The 16,619-nt window shown below is 49.2% G+C and overlaps 1 protein-coding gene across 1 annotated transcript; it reads right to left on the bottom strand.

Annotated features, from left to right (window-relative positions):
• Positions 1 to 247: 247 nt before the first annotated feature.
• Positions 248 to 11,924, bottom strand: MKS1 (MKS transition zone complex subunit 1). Its single transcript, XM_062507022.1, has 17 exons — positions 11,827 to 11,924; positions 11,526 to 11,754; positions 10,624 to 10,779; positions 10,126 to 10,223; positions 9,800 to 9,928; positions 9,385 to 9,489; positions 8,570 to 8,678; positions 7,637 to 7,693; positions 6,701 to 6,743; positions 6,146 to 6,208; positions 5,038 to 5,108; positions 4,253 to 4,316; positions 2,675 to 2,782; positions 2,021 to 2,154; positions 1,245 to 1,327; positions 1,057 to 1,154; positions 248 to 587 (listed from the first exon to the last, which is right to left on the bottom strand). The coding sequence occupies exons 1-17, from the start codon at positions 11,922 to 11,924 to the stop codon at positions 481 to 483; spliced, it is 1,752 nt and encodes a 583-aa protein (XP_062363006.1). The 3' UTR covers positions 248 to 480.
• Between the last annotated feature and the right edge of the window lie 4,695 nt (positions 11,925 to 16,619).

Consider the following 16,619-nt stretch of genomic DNA (forward strand, 5'->3'; position numbering starts at 1 on the left):
CCCTGTACACAACAGCTAACAACAGTAATCAGCATTTCTCAAGAAGTTATCTTGAGAATAACTCCATTAATCTCAAACAGCATCCAAGCCTTTACCTTCAACATCACCCTCTTCTCTGAGAAGAAAACTAAATTTACCAAGTCATGTCAATTTTTCTCATTGTTTTCTTTTCAATATCTGAAAAGGTGTTACAGAGTTCACAGGTTCCATGCCAGTATTTCAGAAGAAATGCAAAAAATTGGCTGCATTGTTAGAGCCTGGTAACAAAGGGCCTTGAAAAACAGGGCTCCTTCCACAGATAGTTGTAGAAATGCAAATTCTGGGTCCAGAGGTGTGACAATCTCCTTCCCTCATGCAGGTTAAAACACAAAGGAAGGGCTTCTGAAGTTTCCAGGCACCAGCACTGGGATTCCTCTGCTGAAGGGTGGGAGCTTGTGTTGGAGGGAGGGTGCCAAGTGCTCCAAGCAGCAGAGGTGACACTCATGGCTCTGGTGGCTGCAGCACAGTAGAAGCAGAAGTGTTGATGAGGTCCTGGGGAAGACTCTCTCGCGCTTCCTGCATCCGGCGCCGTGCCCGCTGGAAAGCCTCTACAACACACAGGTGACACAGGCCAGAATGCAAAAGACAGCCTCAGGGAAGGGGAGGGATGTGTCTTTTCAGATATCATCTCTCCTGGTGCAGCATCCCACCTCCTATGCATAGGTTACACCACCAAAGCACCTAGTGCTGCTCCACCTACTGCTCTCTGATTTCTACACACAATGGAATCAGAGACAGAGCCTGTGCCTTAGTGCCACCAGATCTGCCCAGTGCCAGGCAACAGTGGGCATCCCAGTCCAGGCTGGGCCCTCACACAGTGGTTATCCCTCCTGCCTACTCAGAGCTGATGCCCTGAAGCTTCCAGCTCAGAGCAGAACATTTAACCTCTGCCATGGACTCTGAGAGCTCACAGGGAGGGGAATTACTTACACAGTAATGGATTATCCTGAAATATCCAGCGCACTCTGTAAAAAGGGGGAAAAGTTCACCAAGACAGAATGACACTGAAGGCCCTACCCAAAACATTGTAGACAGAGCTCTGCTGGCTGCAGCCTCCCATTCGGTCCAGTACACTCTGCATGCGCTGCCTCAGAGCACTGTTCTCCAGAAAGGCTCTGCACAGAAGCACACCAGCAGGTCAGGGCTGCCAAAACCAGCACAGGAAACGGAGTTTATGGAGTTCATACTCCTTTTGCTGCACTCACTTGGACTGCTGCAGGCAACAGAGCCGGAACGTGACGCTCCCTGTGGTCTGTGTCCGGAAACCAAAGCGACTCAAGCGCTTTCCCTGCAGGGATGGCACAGGTTAGAGTAACCTCACAGTGAAAACAAGCATGTTCCACCAGAGCACAAACTCCTGTGGACACAGTCTTCCCTTCTCTGCAAGGTCAGAAAGAAGAGCACATAGTTCCAGGCTTTGTTGAGGGCAAGACCTAAATACTTGCAAGCTGACAGTGCAGTGCTAGGGCAGCATTTCAACAACTGCACCAGGGCTTGTTCCCACACAAAGCTGCCATTAACATCACTCTGTTCATTACACCAGCAGCCACCTCTGCAACTTTCTGAAGAACATGAAGTTTCTACCTTCCTCACACCCATCAGCTTCTTGCTTCAGGAAGCTGTTCCAGTCATAATACAGCTCAAATTCCTCACAGAAACCCAGGAGAAGTCCACAGCTGGCACCAAATGTTGACCTGACCAACACTTTATCAACAGGGGTAAGCCAAGGCTTTGCTCCCTTAGCCATTCTCCCCTACTTCTCTAAGCTGCTCACCCCTCAGAAGGCACAGCTCTGCCTCAGTGTTCGCTCATTCCTCAGCACAGGATCACAAGACACAAAGAGGAGATATTTCTTTAGTGAGAGGGACAGGACCAGCAGCTCATCCTTGTTCAAATCTGGTCCAGGCTGACCATGGACACTTGAACTCAAGAGCAAAATGCACTATGTCCTGGCAAGAGGCTACTCTACAGCTGAGCCCACCCTGAAGGTCGATGGTGTCCGGATGTAGGTTAAGTCCTCCAGCTCAGGAGATCCCCCAATGAAAAACCTCCTCATTTCAGCAACAGTTCCCAGATCCACAGGACGCCAGGTAGGGATGGTGAGCATGTGGACACCTGGCCCAGAACAAGAGGACAGTTTAGCTTCTGTGACCTATGATTTATTCAGACACAGAGGACATCAAAGGCAGGTGGATACCTGCTGACCCAACCCAGAGCTGTCTAGAAATGGAAACACTGCACACTATCAAGAATGCTCTAAAAGCATGTTCCCATTGAATCAGCCATTCTAGTCACACAGCCAATGCTGAAAGTACCCTCTGCCCAATAGCAGCATCTCCTCATTACACACAGGGGTCACTCACAGGTCCCACGTGGGACACAGAGGGCTGCTGCCACTGTAAAGATGGATGCACAGCATCACCCCAGAGCTTTATCACACCAGATGTTGTGATGGCAGTATCAAAGGATCAAGGACAGCAACTTAAGATGTGCCTCACATTCTTCTTTGCTGCACCTGACAGCTGACTGCTCCCTTCAGTACACCAAATCCCTGGGACTGGCTGAATCACTTCCCTAGAGGACCACTCAACTCATTCTCCCAGACAATTAACACAATGTCCCAAGGCTGCTTTACCTGGACATGCTGGCAGCACCAAGGACCCATATCCTTCCACACGATACCTCTGCCAGAAATCCAGGGATAGGACCTCAAAGTAGAGAACAGGCCACTGAGGGAGACTGTCTGCAAGATAGGGAGCAGGTCACAGTTTTGAGAAGGAGACTATCACTGAGAAAAAGAATGCTAAATGCCCAACTCCACTAGTAGGAAGCCAAAGAATCAGAGAATCATTTAGCTTGGAAAAGACCTCCAAAATCAAGTCCATCCTGTGACCAATCCCCACCTTGTCACCCAGACTAGAGCACTGAGTGCCATCTCCAGTTGATCCTTGGACATCTCCAGAGATGGGGACTCCATCATCTCCCGGGGCTGCCCCTTTTAGTGCCTGACACCCATTATGTGATGAAATCCCTCCTAGTGTCCAGCCTGAACCTTCCCTGGAGCAACTTGAGGTTTCCTCTTGTCCTGCCTCTTGTTCTCTGGGAGTAGAGCCCAACCCCCAGCTGGCTCTGCCCTCCTGTCAGGGAATTGTAGAGAGTGAGAAGGCCCTCCCTGAGCCTCCTTTTCTCCAAGTTGAGTCTGCCCAGCTCCCTCAGCTATTCCTCGTGCTCCAGCCTCTTCCCCCGTTATGGGGAAGGGCCTGCACCCTTCTACCACAGTCCTTTCTGTATTTCTTCTACAATGACTAACAAATATTTATGGTTGATTAGTTTCCCATGTAAAAGTTGAACCCTCAGATTTGAGGCTGAAAACAGAATTATTGATGATAAAAAATTAAGGAAAATTCTTTAAGAGCAAGTCCAGACTGGGCTTTCAATTATCTTTGAGCAGATAAGACAATCTTTCATGAATGATCTGAAGCCAAACAGCAGAACCTGTTTATCTCTGACTTTCCCCACTGCTATTGGGGGAATATTAACTTGGATTCTCCTACATCTCTCCAAGCATTTCTTTTTTCCACAGTGAAACAAACTCACTGTGTTTCTTCTAGTCTGAAAATTCATTAGTGTTGGTTGAATACTCAGATCCAAAGTGTACATTGGATTCAAGTGACAAAGCATGCCACAGAGCTGTCCCTAGCAATTGTATTCACAGTGCAATAGGATTGGTGAGGAAGCAGCAGGAACAGGCAGCAGAGAAGCCCAGCTTAAAATAGAGCTGAAATTTGAAAGTGACATGAACTATCTAGGGATTATACAGGTCACTGAGCACGTCTACAAATATAAGACTCAACACAGAGTTTTAGTTATGTATAAAAAAGCTGCCTGGTTCTCTGGCTGCAGCATCTCAGGGCTCTGTGCAGCACACCAGGAACAGCAACACAGCCCTGCACACCATGTTTAAAGAGACAAGCCAAGATCCAAGTAGTTTTCCAACCAGATAAAGTTGCCTACAGCCTGGAAACAGGGCAACATCAATGAATCCATAAAAAATGCTAATGGATTCCTGGGCAGAGCAAACACAGGATGTGTCCAGGAGCTGTGTGGTGGCAGGGTGAATTTCGTTGAACCAGAAACATTTCATCTCCAACAGGACAGACAGCATGATGGCTACAGTGGGACCAAAGGAATTCAGAGTAACAAGGAAACACACCTTCATCTTCTTGGGTGAAAAACATCTCCACAGTGAAGGGGTAGCAGAAGTATGCCACCTTATCCTAGAAAAAGAACACGGCAGAGATCAGATTCCTGGAAAAGAGAATTCAGCACCAGCATTGCAGAAGGCATAGAGAGCAGGGAGAAAGGAACTAATGGTAGAAAGCAGATGATGCTGCCCAAAACGATCAGTTACATCCCACTAATAAACATGTGGCTGCAGGATGGACCTGCCCACACTCCCTAGTGCCACGTTGATGGAATAGGATGTTGAAAATAATGGAAAAGGGGAGTGGCACACCTCAAATGAAAACTCAGTCAATTGCATAACTACAGGGCAACCTCTAACTTTACAGCCAAGTACAGTACTGAAAACAGTGGTATTACTGAAATGTTGTATGATAATTATTTTTGTAATATAAAAACATATAAAATACACTAAAAAGATTATAAAATTCTAAGTCAATGTATGTAGAGACTCTGCACATTCCTGCCCCAGGCAAGCTGGAACAATGCTTGGTTACCTCAGAGCATTGGAGAACACAAAAATCAAAGCTCCAGAGGCAATCAGTCATCAAGAATGAATAAAAAAGCGAGGTTCCAGAAAATGCTTGGGAATAGTTTTATTTGGAGACAGTGCCCCCTTGAAAAAATGACATGCTCTGGTCTTCAAAGGAGCCCTCAACTCAGGACCTTTGCTGAATATATCTGTAGCTTGTTACACATGTTCCACTCCAGAAACTGCCTGTTCAGATTGCTCTGCAGGTCTGAAAGTGTCCTTACCCAGCCCACTGTCTTGGTGGCACAGGTCTGCGTCACTCCTGAGAGCTGCTGGAATGGGGAGCTTGACCACTCTGGGGGCGACAGGAAAAGATGAAGGCTTGGGGTGAGGCCAAACTTACAAACCAGAGCAGCTCAAAGCAGAGTATCAGTCCCTGATGACTGGGGTAAAAAGTAATGTCACCCACCCTGACATTCAGAGAATCACTGATCCATTAAGGCTGGAAAAGCCCTTCAGTATCATCGAATCCAACCTGTGACTAATCCCACCTTGTTAACCAGGCCAGAGCACTGAGTGCCACATCCAGTCATTCCTCAGACACCTCCAGGGATGGGAACTCCACCACTGCCCTGGGCAGCTCCTTCCAGTGCCTTACCACCCTTTCCATAGAGAAATTCTTCCTCATGTCCAACCCAGACCTCCCCTGGTGCAACTTGAGGCTATTTCCTCTTGTCCTGTTACTTACCTGGGAGCAGAGCCTAACCCCACCTGGCTGCACCCTCCTGTCAGGGAGTTGTAGAGTGAGAAGGTTCCCCCTAGGCCTCCTCCAGGCTGAGCCCCCCCAGTTCTCTCTGATCCTCATATGACTTTTCCTTGTCCTGTTCCAGGTACTGGAACTGTCCATGAAAAGCACCAACTCATGTCAAGAGAAAAGTAGAGCCTATCTAAATGTACTGAGTAGCAGAAGTGGCATCTTCACAGATATATCCAGATAGGGGAAGCAGAGTCATAGCTTTAGAAGAATTAAACATGCAGTAGGATATATGCATGTAAGTGCTGGGAGCCTTATTTATCCATCAAAATTTAATGTGTTTATATCAGCACAAAACATGATGGCAAGCACTGAAATCAGACAAAGTCACTGTAATGGGGAGCACAGGAAGGCTGCTCTCTGCAAGATCAGGAATGAAGTTTGGATAGACTGGTCACCACCATCTCTACATTCCAGCCTCAGCTGAGTTCTGCCATTTTAGCTCTGAAGGCCCCGGACTAGATCCCAGACCCAACATTAATTTTTGCTGACTCCCACCACAGCTGGTTTGATGGATCAGCCAAAGCCTGTTTCATCTCTTAAAATGCTGTGATGTGGTTGGGAATGTGAATACTCACGGTTAGGCAGCTCCAGGAAGAAATGCACATAAAGGTTGTCATACTCATAGCCTTGAGCTGAAACTGAGAATAGAGAATGAACTTCAGCTGTTTGATTCCACACAAATTCTTCTAGCATTCACTGTAGATTTTTGAGAAAGCCTCCACCAATAACTTCCAAGAAAATCAGTTACTGCTGGAAGCTGGGAAAAGTCTTCAAAGTAACAGGAGATAACACACAGAGAAGATTCCTTCTCCAGACTAGCCCTGTCCCTGTATCACTAACCAGATGAGGAAATTCACACATTTAATTGGTTTCCTTGGGAAGTTAAGAGATTATAGCAATCTGCTCTCCTTTTTTCAGATCTACGCCTTCTTAGAACAGCTACAGCATTTGTAACCTCCAACCTATAAATGCCTCTCAAGGGATTAGTCTGCAGGAAACAGGGTGGAGAAGAAGGAAGTAAAGGATTCTACAGCCTCTTGAATATAAGGATTCAAGAATCCTTGGATCATACCTCAGCCATCTCAGCACACCCACATTTGCCCCTATTACTGTTTAGAATAAGAACTCACCTATTTCTCCATTCATGAAAAGTCTCAGTGTACCAGGAAGAGGCTGTAAAAATTAGCAAATAAACAAGATAAAGAGCTCAACAACCACTGGTGCAACCTCCACAATTCCTTCCCAACAGCATCTCACAGAGGTATTTCATGGGTTTTCAGACATGAATGATTTATTGTTTTGGCCAGGAAGGAGGCATGATTTGTCCCATCACTTGCAGAAGTGAACGTTCCCTCTGGAAAGAGGCTCTAAATAGACCAAATCCCCCAAAGCCCAGCCTGCAGGAATTTACTGTTCTGTAAATGGGTTTCTTAGAGATGTCAAGATTGATATAACACACAGTGAGAAGTCACTTGCAGTAATCATAGTCCTGCTTCTGTCATGTTCCTGCATTTGCCCAAGATGAGGGAGCAGGGGGAAGCACTGAGACACTCTATCAAAGTACTGGAAAGCACAACTTTCCTTGTTTTGTACTGTATTTCACTGATTCGTATTCCCTGTATTGGCAAACAGTTTTTGAGCAAAAAAAGATTGCAGTTGCATTACCAGTGAGAATGGAAACTGCATGAGTCTGAGTGTGAGAGGAGCTGTTAATTTGCACAAAGCTGTTTGACCCTGAAGAAGTTAACATCAATCACTGTCCCTGAAGACATAAAGCCTCCTTCCTTCTCAAAGTACTACAGTCACAGGCCTTGAGGCACTGCACACAGCCTCACAGAAACTGCAGTGTTCAGCAGGCCCTTAACGGGCAAAATGGATCTCTGCAGATCCCACATCCACTGCCACTTGTCCCTTCTGACACAATTTTCTGCTCCAAGCCACAAGGTAAAAGCTACCAGCTCCCCTTCAGAGCAAAACAGTCTTTGGAGACTGTGCTGCAAGGGGCAACTGTGTGAGACCCCAGAGACAACAGAGCTCCAGTCCCTGCCAGTGCCTCTGGAACTCACCATTTCAAAGTCTGAGCCCACGAGCCCACTGAGGTAATCCCTGTGCCGCCCGTACAGCTGTGAACACACAACAACAACAACAGCAACAAAAAGTGGCATTTTGATTATATCTGCTGTTATGTACTGCAAAACTTAAACTGTGTATCATTTAAACTCAAATCATTACCAGGCTTAGCACATGTGGGGTTGTTACAGCAAATATGGAGAATATAAGTATCTAATAGAACAAAGATACATAACTGCTAACACTACACAGAACTTCAGCTTTGGTTCTCCAAGGCCAGTTTTAAGGGAAAAGAAGCTCTGAAAAATCAGATCTTAAATGATATCTGAAAAACACAGATACAAACTACTCCAAGAAAAATGTCCAGGCAGAGATCAGTGTAGTGAAATCATGATTGCCTTGGTGACCACAAAACCAGTAAGGAAATGCACAAATAAAAATCTAAACCAAAAATTACTTTCATAAACTGTCAAGAGACAAAAAGGCAATTCAGAAAAATCGAGATGTAAAATGGCATCCTAATATCCAGGGACATTACAGGTAACAACACATCATTTAATAAATATACAGGCAACAAGAGGAAGACAAGGGAAAGGGTTTTCCCACTGCTTAAAAGGGAAGGGAAAACACTGGCAGGTGACACTAAGAAGGCATGGAGTTGGGTGATTTCTTTCATCACTTCTCACTCCCTAAAGCACTGCAGCCAGAGGCAGGACAACTATAGACAAGGAATTCTTTCCTCTTTAAGGAATAAGGGATGAAGCAGGGAGTATTCGATGCAGTCCTCAGCTCCCTGAGCATGATGAGGCTCAGGGCAGTGACATTTTGTCACTTCAGGTGTGCAGAACACCAGCAGTTACATTTTCATGATGATCTGAGCTGCCTCTGTTACTCAGAACTAGTGAATATGCTCCATGGCCAGTACTTACATCTCTGAACACGCGCTGCTCACGCTCCTCCTCCTCTGGCTGCACCTGGGCAGATGCATTCTCAATAGTGTATTCCCACACCTCTCGCTTCTCTCCATCTACCTCGATCCTGCAGAGTCCCAAAACACATGGGAAAAACTCCCCCGTTATGCAGAGAATAGGGACAGGTATCAAGGGGTCCCTTCTGACCCAGCAGTGTCCCCTCTACCCAGCCTGTGCAGTGAGACAAGGGCATTCACAGGCTTGTCCTCACTACCAAGTGCCTGCCAGCATCATTCCCTCAAAATGGAGCACTTGCTTGTGTCCACCATATGCATTAAACAATTTCACAAGGGATGTAGTGATAGAACAAAGGGGAATGGCTTCAAACTGACAGAGGGCAGGGTTAGGTGGATATTAGGAAGAAATTCTTCCCTCTGAGGGAGGTGAGGCCATGGCACGGGTTGCCCAGAGCAGCTGTGGCTGCCCCATCCCTGGAAGTGCCCAAGGCCAGGTTGGACAGGGCTTGGAGCAACCTGGAATTTGTCCCTGCCCATGGCAGGGGATGGAATGAGATGGGCTTTAACGTTCCTTCCAACCCAAACCATTCCATGATTCCATGATAACCTGCATCCCTAGAGACTTGCACCAATGGGCCACACAGCACACACACAGTCACACTGAGTATAAGCACACAATAATATTTTCTTAAAAACCTCCGAAATAAATGAGATAGTTCTCAATTTAAGTGCTGATCCCCCACCTGAAGGGTGACTAGGAATCAGCCATTTCAGCCCCCAGTCCCAGGAGAGGAGCCCCAGCCCTGTCCCACTCACCGGTAGGGTCCTTTGGTGCCACTGAAGTCAGGCTTCACTGTGATCACACCATTGCCATCCACCTTGATTGTGCAAAGCACATTTTCATACTCCTTGTGACCAAGCCTGAAGGAGGACACCAGGAAAATATAGTCAAAACAAAAAACACAGAGCCTCTTGTGCTCTGGAACAGCAGAGCTGGTAAAGGAACTTGGGGGTACAGAAGGGAACACATACACACTTTCCTAGAAGCCTTTTGGAAGTGTATACTCAGCTACCTCCCAACTGAAGAAAGAAGCAGAAAGAAGTTGCAGCCCATGTAACTGAACTCTTGGGATTCTCCCCTCTTAACTAATGAAAGACACAGGAGTTTTGAGTAAGGAGGGAAGGTGGATTTTCTTCTGGGAAATTATGATTATTTCAGGATTGTACTTACTTCCCATAAGGTCCCAAGTCCCCCATGATGTACATGGTCTGGACAGGTGTGTTAATTACATGATTGTTCTTTATAAATTCTTCTGAAGGTTCCCAGGTGATGATTTTTGACTTCAGAGAACTTGCTTCTCTGTCAACAACAGAACAGCACCAGTCACAGCTCACCGCAGCAGCACCAAACCCACCATGATGAGGAGTCACAGTGCTGGATTTACATGTGTGACACAGCACAAGCCACCAGCTCCCACAGACCAGACTGACCCACAGCTGGGACACCAGCACCAAGAAACCTGCATGAACAAGCTCCAAGCCTAAATTTGAACTCACACAGGCCTACGGTCCTGTCTTCTCCTCCTCACATTGGCCATCCTCTCAACCAGATATGATGGCACTTCATGATCCAAGTCAGTTACCTTCTGGCAGAGCTGGAAGAACAGAGAGGAACTAGATTAACTGGACATACAGTTAAGACCCAAACACAGCTCTCGTCTTGGAGGAGGGAACTGGTATGCACACAACATGCAAAAGACAACCTGCTAAATGACTGCAGAATTCCTTCACTATTCTGGTGGCAAAATACAGCTCTCTCTACCCAGCAAGCTTCCTGTACAGCAATGCTCCTAGAGAGCCATGTCCCTCTGGCTGTTCTGACCATTGCTCTGAACCAGGGACATCCCACCCCAAGTCTGGGGCACCAGGGGAAACTGCTTTGCAGCAGTGTGTTCCCCTGCACTCAGGGTATCTGCCTGGCTGAGAATCAAGAAATGTTCCCTCTGCAGCAGGACTGGAAGTTTTGACAGACACTGAGTAACTAAGAGCTGGTACCTCCTCTAGGTTGGTGAATCGGTCATGGTCAGTGTAGGTGAAGATGCGACAGTTCTTCCGACCTCCAGCCTTCTCTAGTTTCTGGATCTCCTCGTGGTACTGCCAGTCCAGGGGAGTCTGGCAGGCTGACTCATTCAGGTACAGATCCACCTCAAACTGACAGCACCACAGGTAAAGCACAACAGCTGCCTTTCACCAGCTTTGGCAAAGCCACAAATATTTTTCAGCTTTTTTCTCAAAGCCCCCCCAGAGACAAGACCCTTTGGGAATCCCAGCAAATAACCCAAGCTCCAGGGCAGCTTGTTATGTGGCAGCCAGCATCACCACCGATGCCCACCTGAAAAGCCTTGGGCACAACAGCTCACCCTGAAACAACAAACCCCACAGTGAGGTGCAGAAAAGGGGGTGTCAGGAAGCTCCCCCAAAACCTGTCCAGTTCTGGACAGGACAGGAGACACACGGAGCTCTTGGAGCAGGTTCAGCAGAGGGTGACAAAGTTTATCAAGGAGCACCTTTCTTACGATGAAAAGATGAGGAGGCTGGGACTGTTCAGCCTCGAGAAGAAGCACTGAGAGGGTACATCATCCCTGTGTGGACCAGGCTGCGCTCCGTGGGGACCAGCAATGGGACAAGCAGAACGGGCAGGAATTGATGCCCAGAAAGTTTTACTTGAAGACGAGGAAGAACTTCTTCCCTGTGCGGTGACCAAGCACTGAACAGGATGCCCAGAGAGGGCGTACAGTTTCCCTCTCTAAAGGTATTTCAAATCCAGCTGGACACAAGCCTGAGCAGCGTGCTCTGGGGTCCGTGCCTGAGCAAGGGAGCCGGACTGGATGACCCCAGTGATCCCCTCCGATCTGACCCATTCCGCGAAGTCCCTCCTGCCCCCTCATTGCACCCACCTGGCTGAAGAGCTTCTCCTGCCACCCCACCTCGACCTCCTCCTCGTCGTCCTCCGGGGATCTCTGGGCGCCTGCGCGAGAGGCCGCGGTAACCCGCAGCGGCACCGCTCCCGCTCCCTCTCCCGCACTGTCGGCGCGGTCGGCCCGGCCCGGCCGCTCGGGGCCGGCGAGCGGCGGCGGCGTCCGCGGCAGGATAGGCCCGGCCGGCGCGACCCGCTGGATACGGACCCTGCGGGGAAGGAGCGGAGCGTCAGGGCTGTGCGGGCCAGCGGAGCCGGGCCGGGGCCGGGCAGGCGCTCACCGTAGGCGCAGGTTGCAGACGGGGTCCCGGGAGCGGTACACGGCGGAGTCCCGGGAGCGGCACACGGCGCTACACCCGAGCCGCGCAGCGCCCGCCATGGCCTCGCTCCGGGGAAACCGGGGTGTACGGGTGGGCAGCGCCCCCGCGCGGCCGGAGCCTCCCGCACAGCCGAGCCCGCCAAGCTCCGGCAGAGGCGTCCCCACAGCCGCTGTGTGAGGGGAGGGTCCCAGACATCCTCTGTGTGGAGGGTCCCAGACATCACGATCTGTGTGAGGAAGGGTCCCACACAACCCTCCGTGTGAAGGAGGATCTCACACATCCCTCCGTGTGATAGAGGGTCCTTACACGTTCCTCCGTGTGATGGAGAGTCCCACACATCCCTCGGTGTGAGAGGCGTCCTCACAGCCCCTGCGTGTTGGAGGGTCCCACACATCCCTCTCTGTGAGGGAAGGTCCCACACATCCCTCGCTGTGAGAGCTCCCATGGCCCCCGGGGGGATTCCCCCAGTCTCTGTGTGAGGGCCTACATGATCTCCACAGGGATGTCTCCATATCCTTCCATGTGAGGGTCCCCACAGCCCCTCAGGGGTTCCAGGGTCTCCCACACCCCTCGTGTGAGGGTCTACACAGCCTCGCTGTGAGAGGGGTCTGCCACATCCCTCCACAACAGGCCCCAGGACAAAGCCAACGTACCAACAGCCCCTCCAGCAGCCATGGACAGAGCTCCAGGCCCACACCTGTGAGTACAGAGCCGCCTGAACCTGCCCCTCTCTGGGGTATTTCCTACCCCCTTCCTCGTCTCTCCCTCGATCTTCATGGACACCACCAGTGCCCTCATGCTGTTGCCATGTTTAAGGGCTCTCTAAATTCAGACACAGTCTCTTTTAAGAAAAAATACCTTGTTTCTTCTCTGCAGGGTGCTGACTGGTTTCCACAAACCAAGCACACCAAGGCGTAAAAAGTGACATCTTTTGTACAGTAAAATACACATGAACCTGTCAGGAAAATCCACCAATGCCAGACATTTATGTCCAAAAAAGGAGACAGAGGAGTCTTTCAACTTCATTCGCATAAAGAGAGAGAGACCACCGGGGAACCGTGGAGTTTTCTCCCTCTGGGTTTTGGAGGGCACAGCCTCCTTTTACCCTAAACTCCCGGCTGCATGTTGCCCTCTTCCTTTCCCCACTGGCTGAGGTACTAGGAAGGTACAGCCTACCTGAACTGCCTACTCTGTATCCCCCCTTGAACCTACTGTTTTACCCCAAAGTTCAGAAGATCAGCCTTGTGCAGACCCTTGTCTATCTCAGGAGCCAAACTGTCTGGGCTCTGCAACAAACCTGGTGCTTCAAGTTAGTAGAGACATTCAGACCCATTTCGAAGACTTTAACATCCATACCTTTACCCATCACATTATTTGTAAAGACATTAGTGCACATCTTTCCTTTCAAACCCACTTACCTAATGCATCTTTATTTGGTTGAGAACAATCGTGCCTCTCATCCACCCTGACACTCACCAAAACAGAATGCTCCCAATTTATGCCATACATCCAGAGCCAACTAGACTTCATGTGCTGTTACACAATAAGTATGTTATCACAATCAGAAACTGCAGTGGACCCCTAAGACTTCCTCATTCTAACAGGGACTCTTAAAGGCTTGAAGTCCCCCAGCTGTTGCAATAGCCAGTGTATGCTGACAGTCGGCTTCGTAGTATCATGTCAAACGTGACATCAGCAGCTTGGCTCTACAAATTCTGACTGTCAAAACCCTGTTGAAGGGACCCTCTCACACGGAGGGGTGTGGGGCACCCCTCTCGCATGGAGATTTAGTGGCTGTGGGCTGCAGAATCCCGCAACTCTGCTGCACCCCCAAGTCCCGCTGCCCCCCAAGCCCCGTTCTCCCCCCACAGCCACTGTACGTCTTGCCGAGCCCGTGATCGAGCCTGGCGAAGGCGCGGCTGCTCCTGAAGTGGGAAGTTATTCTAGCACTGAATAAAATATTTGAAATGCAAGTGGGAACAGACAGAGCAGGAAAACCGTTCTCGAAAGTTCGCACCCGACCGAACTGAACTGGGAATTCCAGGCCGGAACTCGCCGCGGCCACTTAACCGGCTCGGAGTTGGCGTCCGCGGGAGCGTCGGGCAGCGGCCGGTCCCGGTTCCCCACACTCGCCTGCCCCGTGCCCCGAAGCCGAACCGAGCCGGCAGCAGCCCTCGGCGGGGCCGTCTCCGTGGCCGGTATCGGAAGCGGGACCGGCCCGGGACACGTGGGCGGAGGAGATCGGGGCGGCCCCTCCGCCCTGTGCAGCGGCCCCAGCCCCCGGCTCTGCCCGCTCCGCAGCCGCCCCCGCCCTCTCGGGGGACTCTGCCCGTAGCCCGGGGTTCGCGGGACTCCTCGCCCGCGGGAGGTCGGGGCTGGCCGGAATCGCGGCCGCGGGGAGCAGGGATGCGCTTTGGAGGTGGCTTCAGGGCAGTGTCAGTGAGCCCCAGAAACTCCCGTCATTAACGCCTGGCCTTTGCACCAGCGCACTTGGACCTGCCTGCGATTGCAAACAATAATTTCACTTTGGTTTTCCAATGTTTCCCTTTTTTCCCAGGTTTTCTTGGCCCGGCTACCGTGTGTGTGTTCGTTGCGTGCCCAGTGAAGGGCAGCAGAGTTGGGGAAGGCTCTGGTGCACAAATGATGAGGAACAGCTGAGGGAGCTGGGGGGGCTCAGCCTGGATAAAAGGAGGCTTAGGGGGCACTTTCTCTCTCTCTACAACTCCCTGACAAGGAGGGTACAGCCGGGGGGGGTCGTGGTTCGGGCTCCTCCGGGCTGGACGAGAGGAAACGGCCTCAAGTTGCACCACAGGAGGTTCAGGTTGGATATTGGGGAAAATTTCTCACTGAAAGAGAGGCCGCCCATGGCAGTGGTGGAGTCACCATCCATGGAGGGGTTTAAGAGATGTGTCGATGTCACATGGGTTGCAACATGGGTTAGAGGTGGCCTTGACAATGCTGGGGGACTGGTTGGACTCTGAAACCTAACCCCCAACAACTCTAAATCAAAGCTCTTGAAAAGGCAACATACATCTTACATGACAAGTTTTAATAACCATATGATACATGAGTATTTTCTCTGAAGAGTTTAGATCTTGTTAAGAAGCAATAAACTACGGAACTACATAATCCTATCTGTGGCAGGTCTAACCCCCCTTCCTCTCTACTACAGATGGGTGATGCATTTAGAAGAGATAACCCAGGTCCTGAAAGGCCCAGCAAGGGGTCATCTCTGGAGCCAAAAGGGCTCAGGCCTCAGCTAAGAATCAACATCTTAGTCTGGAGAGCAGATGTGGGAAGAGGTAAAAGAAATATTCTTGACTGAGAAACACTGTTTTACAAACTATAAGAGACACACGAGTTATCACAGAGGTAGAAGCCTTCTACACACACACACTGAAAATGTGGGAGACTTCTCCCTGGACTTTGGACACAAATCCATGGTTACTTCCCTGGGGATTGAGGGACAGGATCTGGATGTGTGCCCCAACAACATTTGGATGGTAAGATACATTGAATCCTAAGTTATATTATTTCTTTGCTAGCTGTAACATTAATTAGGTACCTTTAACCTCACACTGTATATATCTACTAGTATTTTATCTTTTTCTCCTTATTCCTGTGTAGTATTAATTTGGTTTATGTCTTATGTCTGTTAGTTTTATGTCTATTAAATAAATCAATCATTCAGTAAAAGGCTGAATCAGCCATTATTAAAGAACTTGTGAAGGAGAGTGGCTTTTGGGGTGCTGGTTGCCTTAACAAAGCTACTGCCTGCTGCCAGAGTCAAGGGCAAAAGTCAAGGACTTATCTAAACCTCCACATCCATTCATAACACTGACAGCTCTGTGAGCCTGTAAGTCCACCAGCCCAAATGGTATAATATATACCCCCAGGACAGATGCTGCTGTGGGAGGGCAAGATGTGGGACTGAGTCCTGACCCAGAGAAGGACTCTGGAGAAGGCAGGTACAGCTCTCCTCTCCTCTCCTCTCCTCTCCTCTCCTCTCCTCTCCTCTCCTCTCCTCTCCTCTCCTCTCCTCTCCTCTCCTCTCCTCTCCTCTCCTCTCCTCTCCTCTGTATACCACTAAATGGAAACCAAAATAATTCTTGGGGCACAAAGGGGAATCAGGGGCTTCACATCCTTAACCCTGGGGCAGCAGTTGGTTCCTTTTCCCTTTTTAAATGTTTTTCTATAGCTGTGTTCCTTGCAGCTGCTGTGACCATGAGGTGACAGATGCACTTTTCCCTCTGGATGATCCTAGTGTCTGACACTTTGCCTGGGCAGAAGGCTCAGTTCTTGCCAGGTAAGGATGGAGGAATACCCATGTTCAGAGCTGTTTGGGCCCTAGTCAAGTGAGCAATATTTGGTAGAGTTTGGAAGCATAGTATTTTTAGAGTAGAAACTACAGACCTCTTTTGAGCTATGTGTTACTTAAAATGTAAAGTCTGATTAAATTTAATATAATTTAAACTAACTCAACATAAGATTAATATTGTTTAATACCAGACAGTTAAAACTAGTATCTGTCAAAAAGATACCACTACAAAATCTATACATCTTCTTTTTGGCTTTGTGTTGAAGCTTCATGGGTCAGGAATGTACATGTTTGTATTTCCCAGTCTCAAATATTCCTGTCCCACTGGACTCCCATTCATGTTTTCCTTGCTGTTTGCATCCTTTTGTCCCTTAAGAAATCCTCCCTTCGGTGAGTAGCCTTTAATTAGTCTGACTTGCAAACATAAAGAAATGGT

This window comes from Cinclus cinclus, chromosome 22 (assembly GCF_963662255.1).
Source record: "Cinclus cinclus chromosome 22, bCinCin1.1, whole genome shotgun sequence".
NCBI lineage: Eukaryota > Metazoa > Chordata > Aves > Passeriformes > Cinclidae > Cinclus > Cinclus cinclus.

What these genes read in the sequence shown, in the direction of transcription:
- MKS1 (XM_062507022.1), bottom strand. Translation starts at nt 11,924, where the DNA reads ATGGCGGGCGCTGCGCGGCTCGGGTGTAGCGCCGTGTGCCGCTCCCGG. An exon ending in GATTCACCAACCTAGAGGAG is followed by an intron (nt 10,224 to 10,623) that starts GTACCAGCTCTT and finishes CTGTTCTTCCAG; the next exon opens with CTCTGCCAGAAGGTAACTGA. An exon ending in TGGGCTCAGACTTTGAAATG is followed by an intron (nt 6,744 to 7,636) that starts GTGAGTTCCAGA and finishes TAATTTTTACAG; the next exon opens with CCTCTTCCTGGTACACTGAG.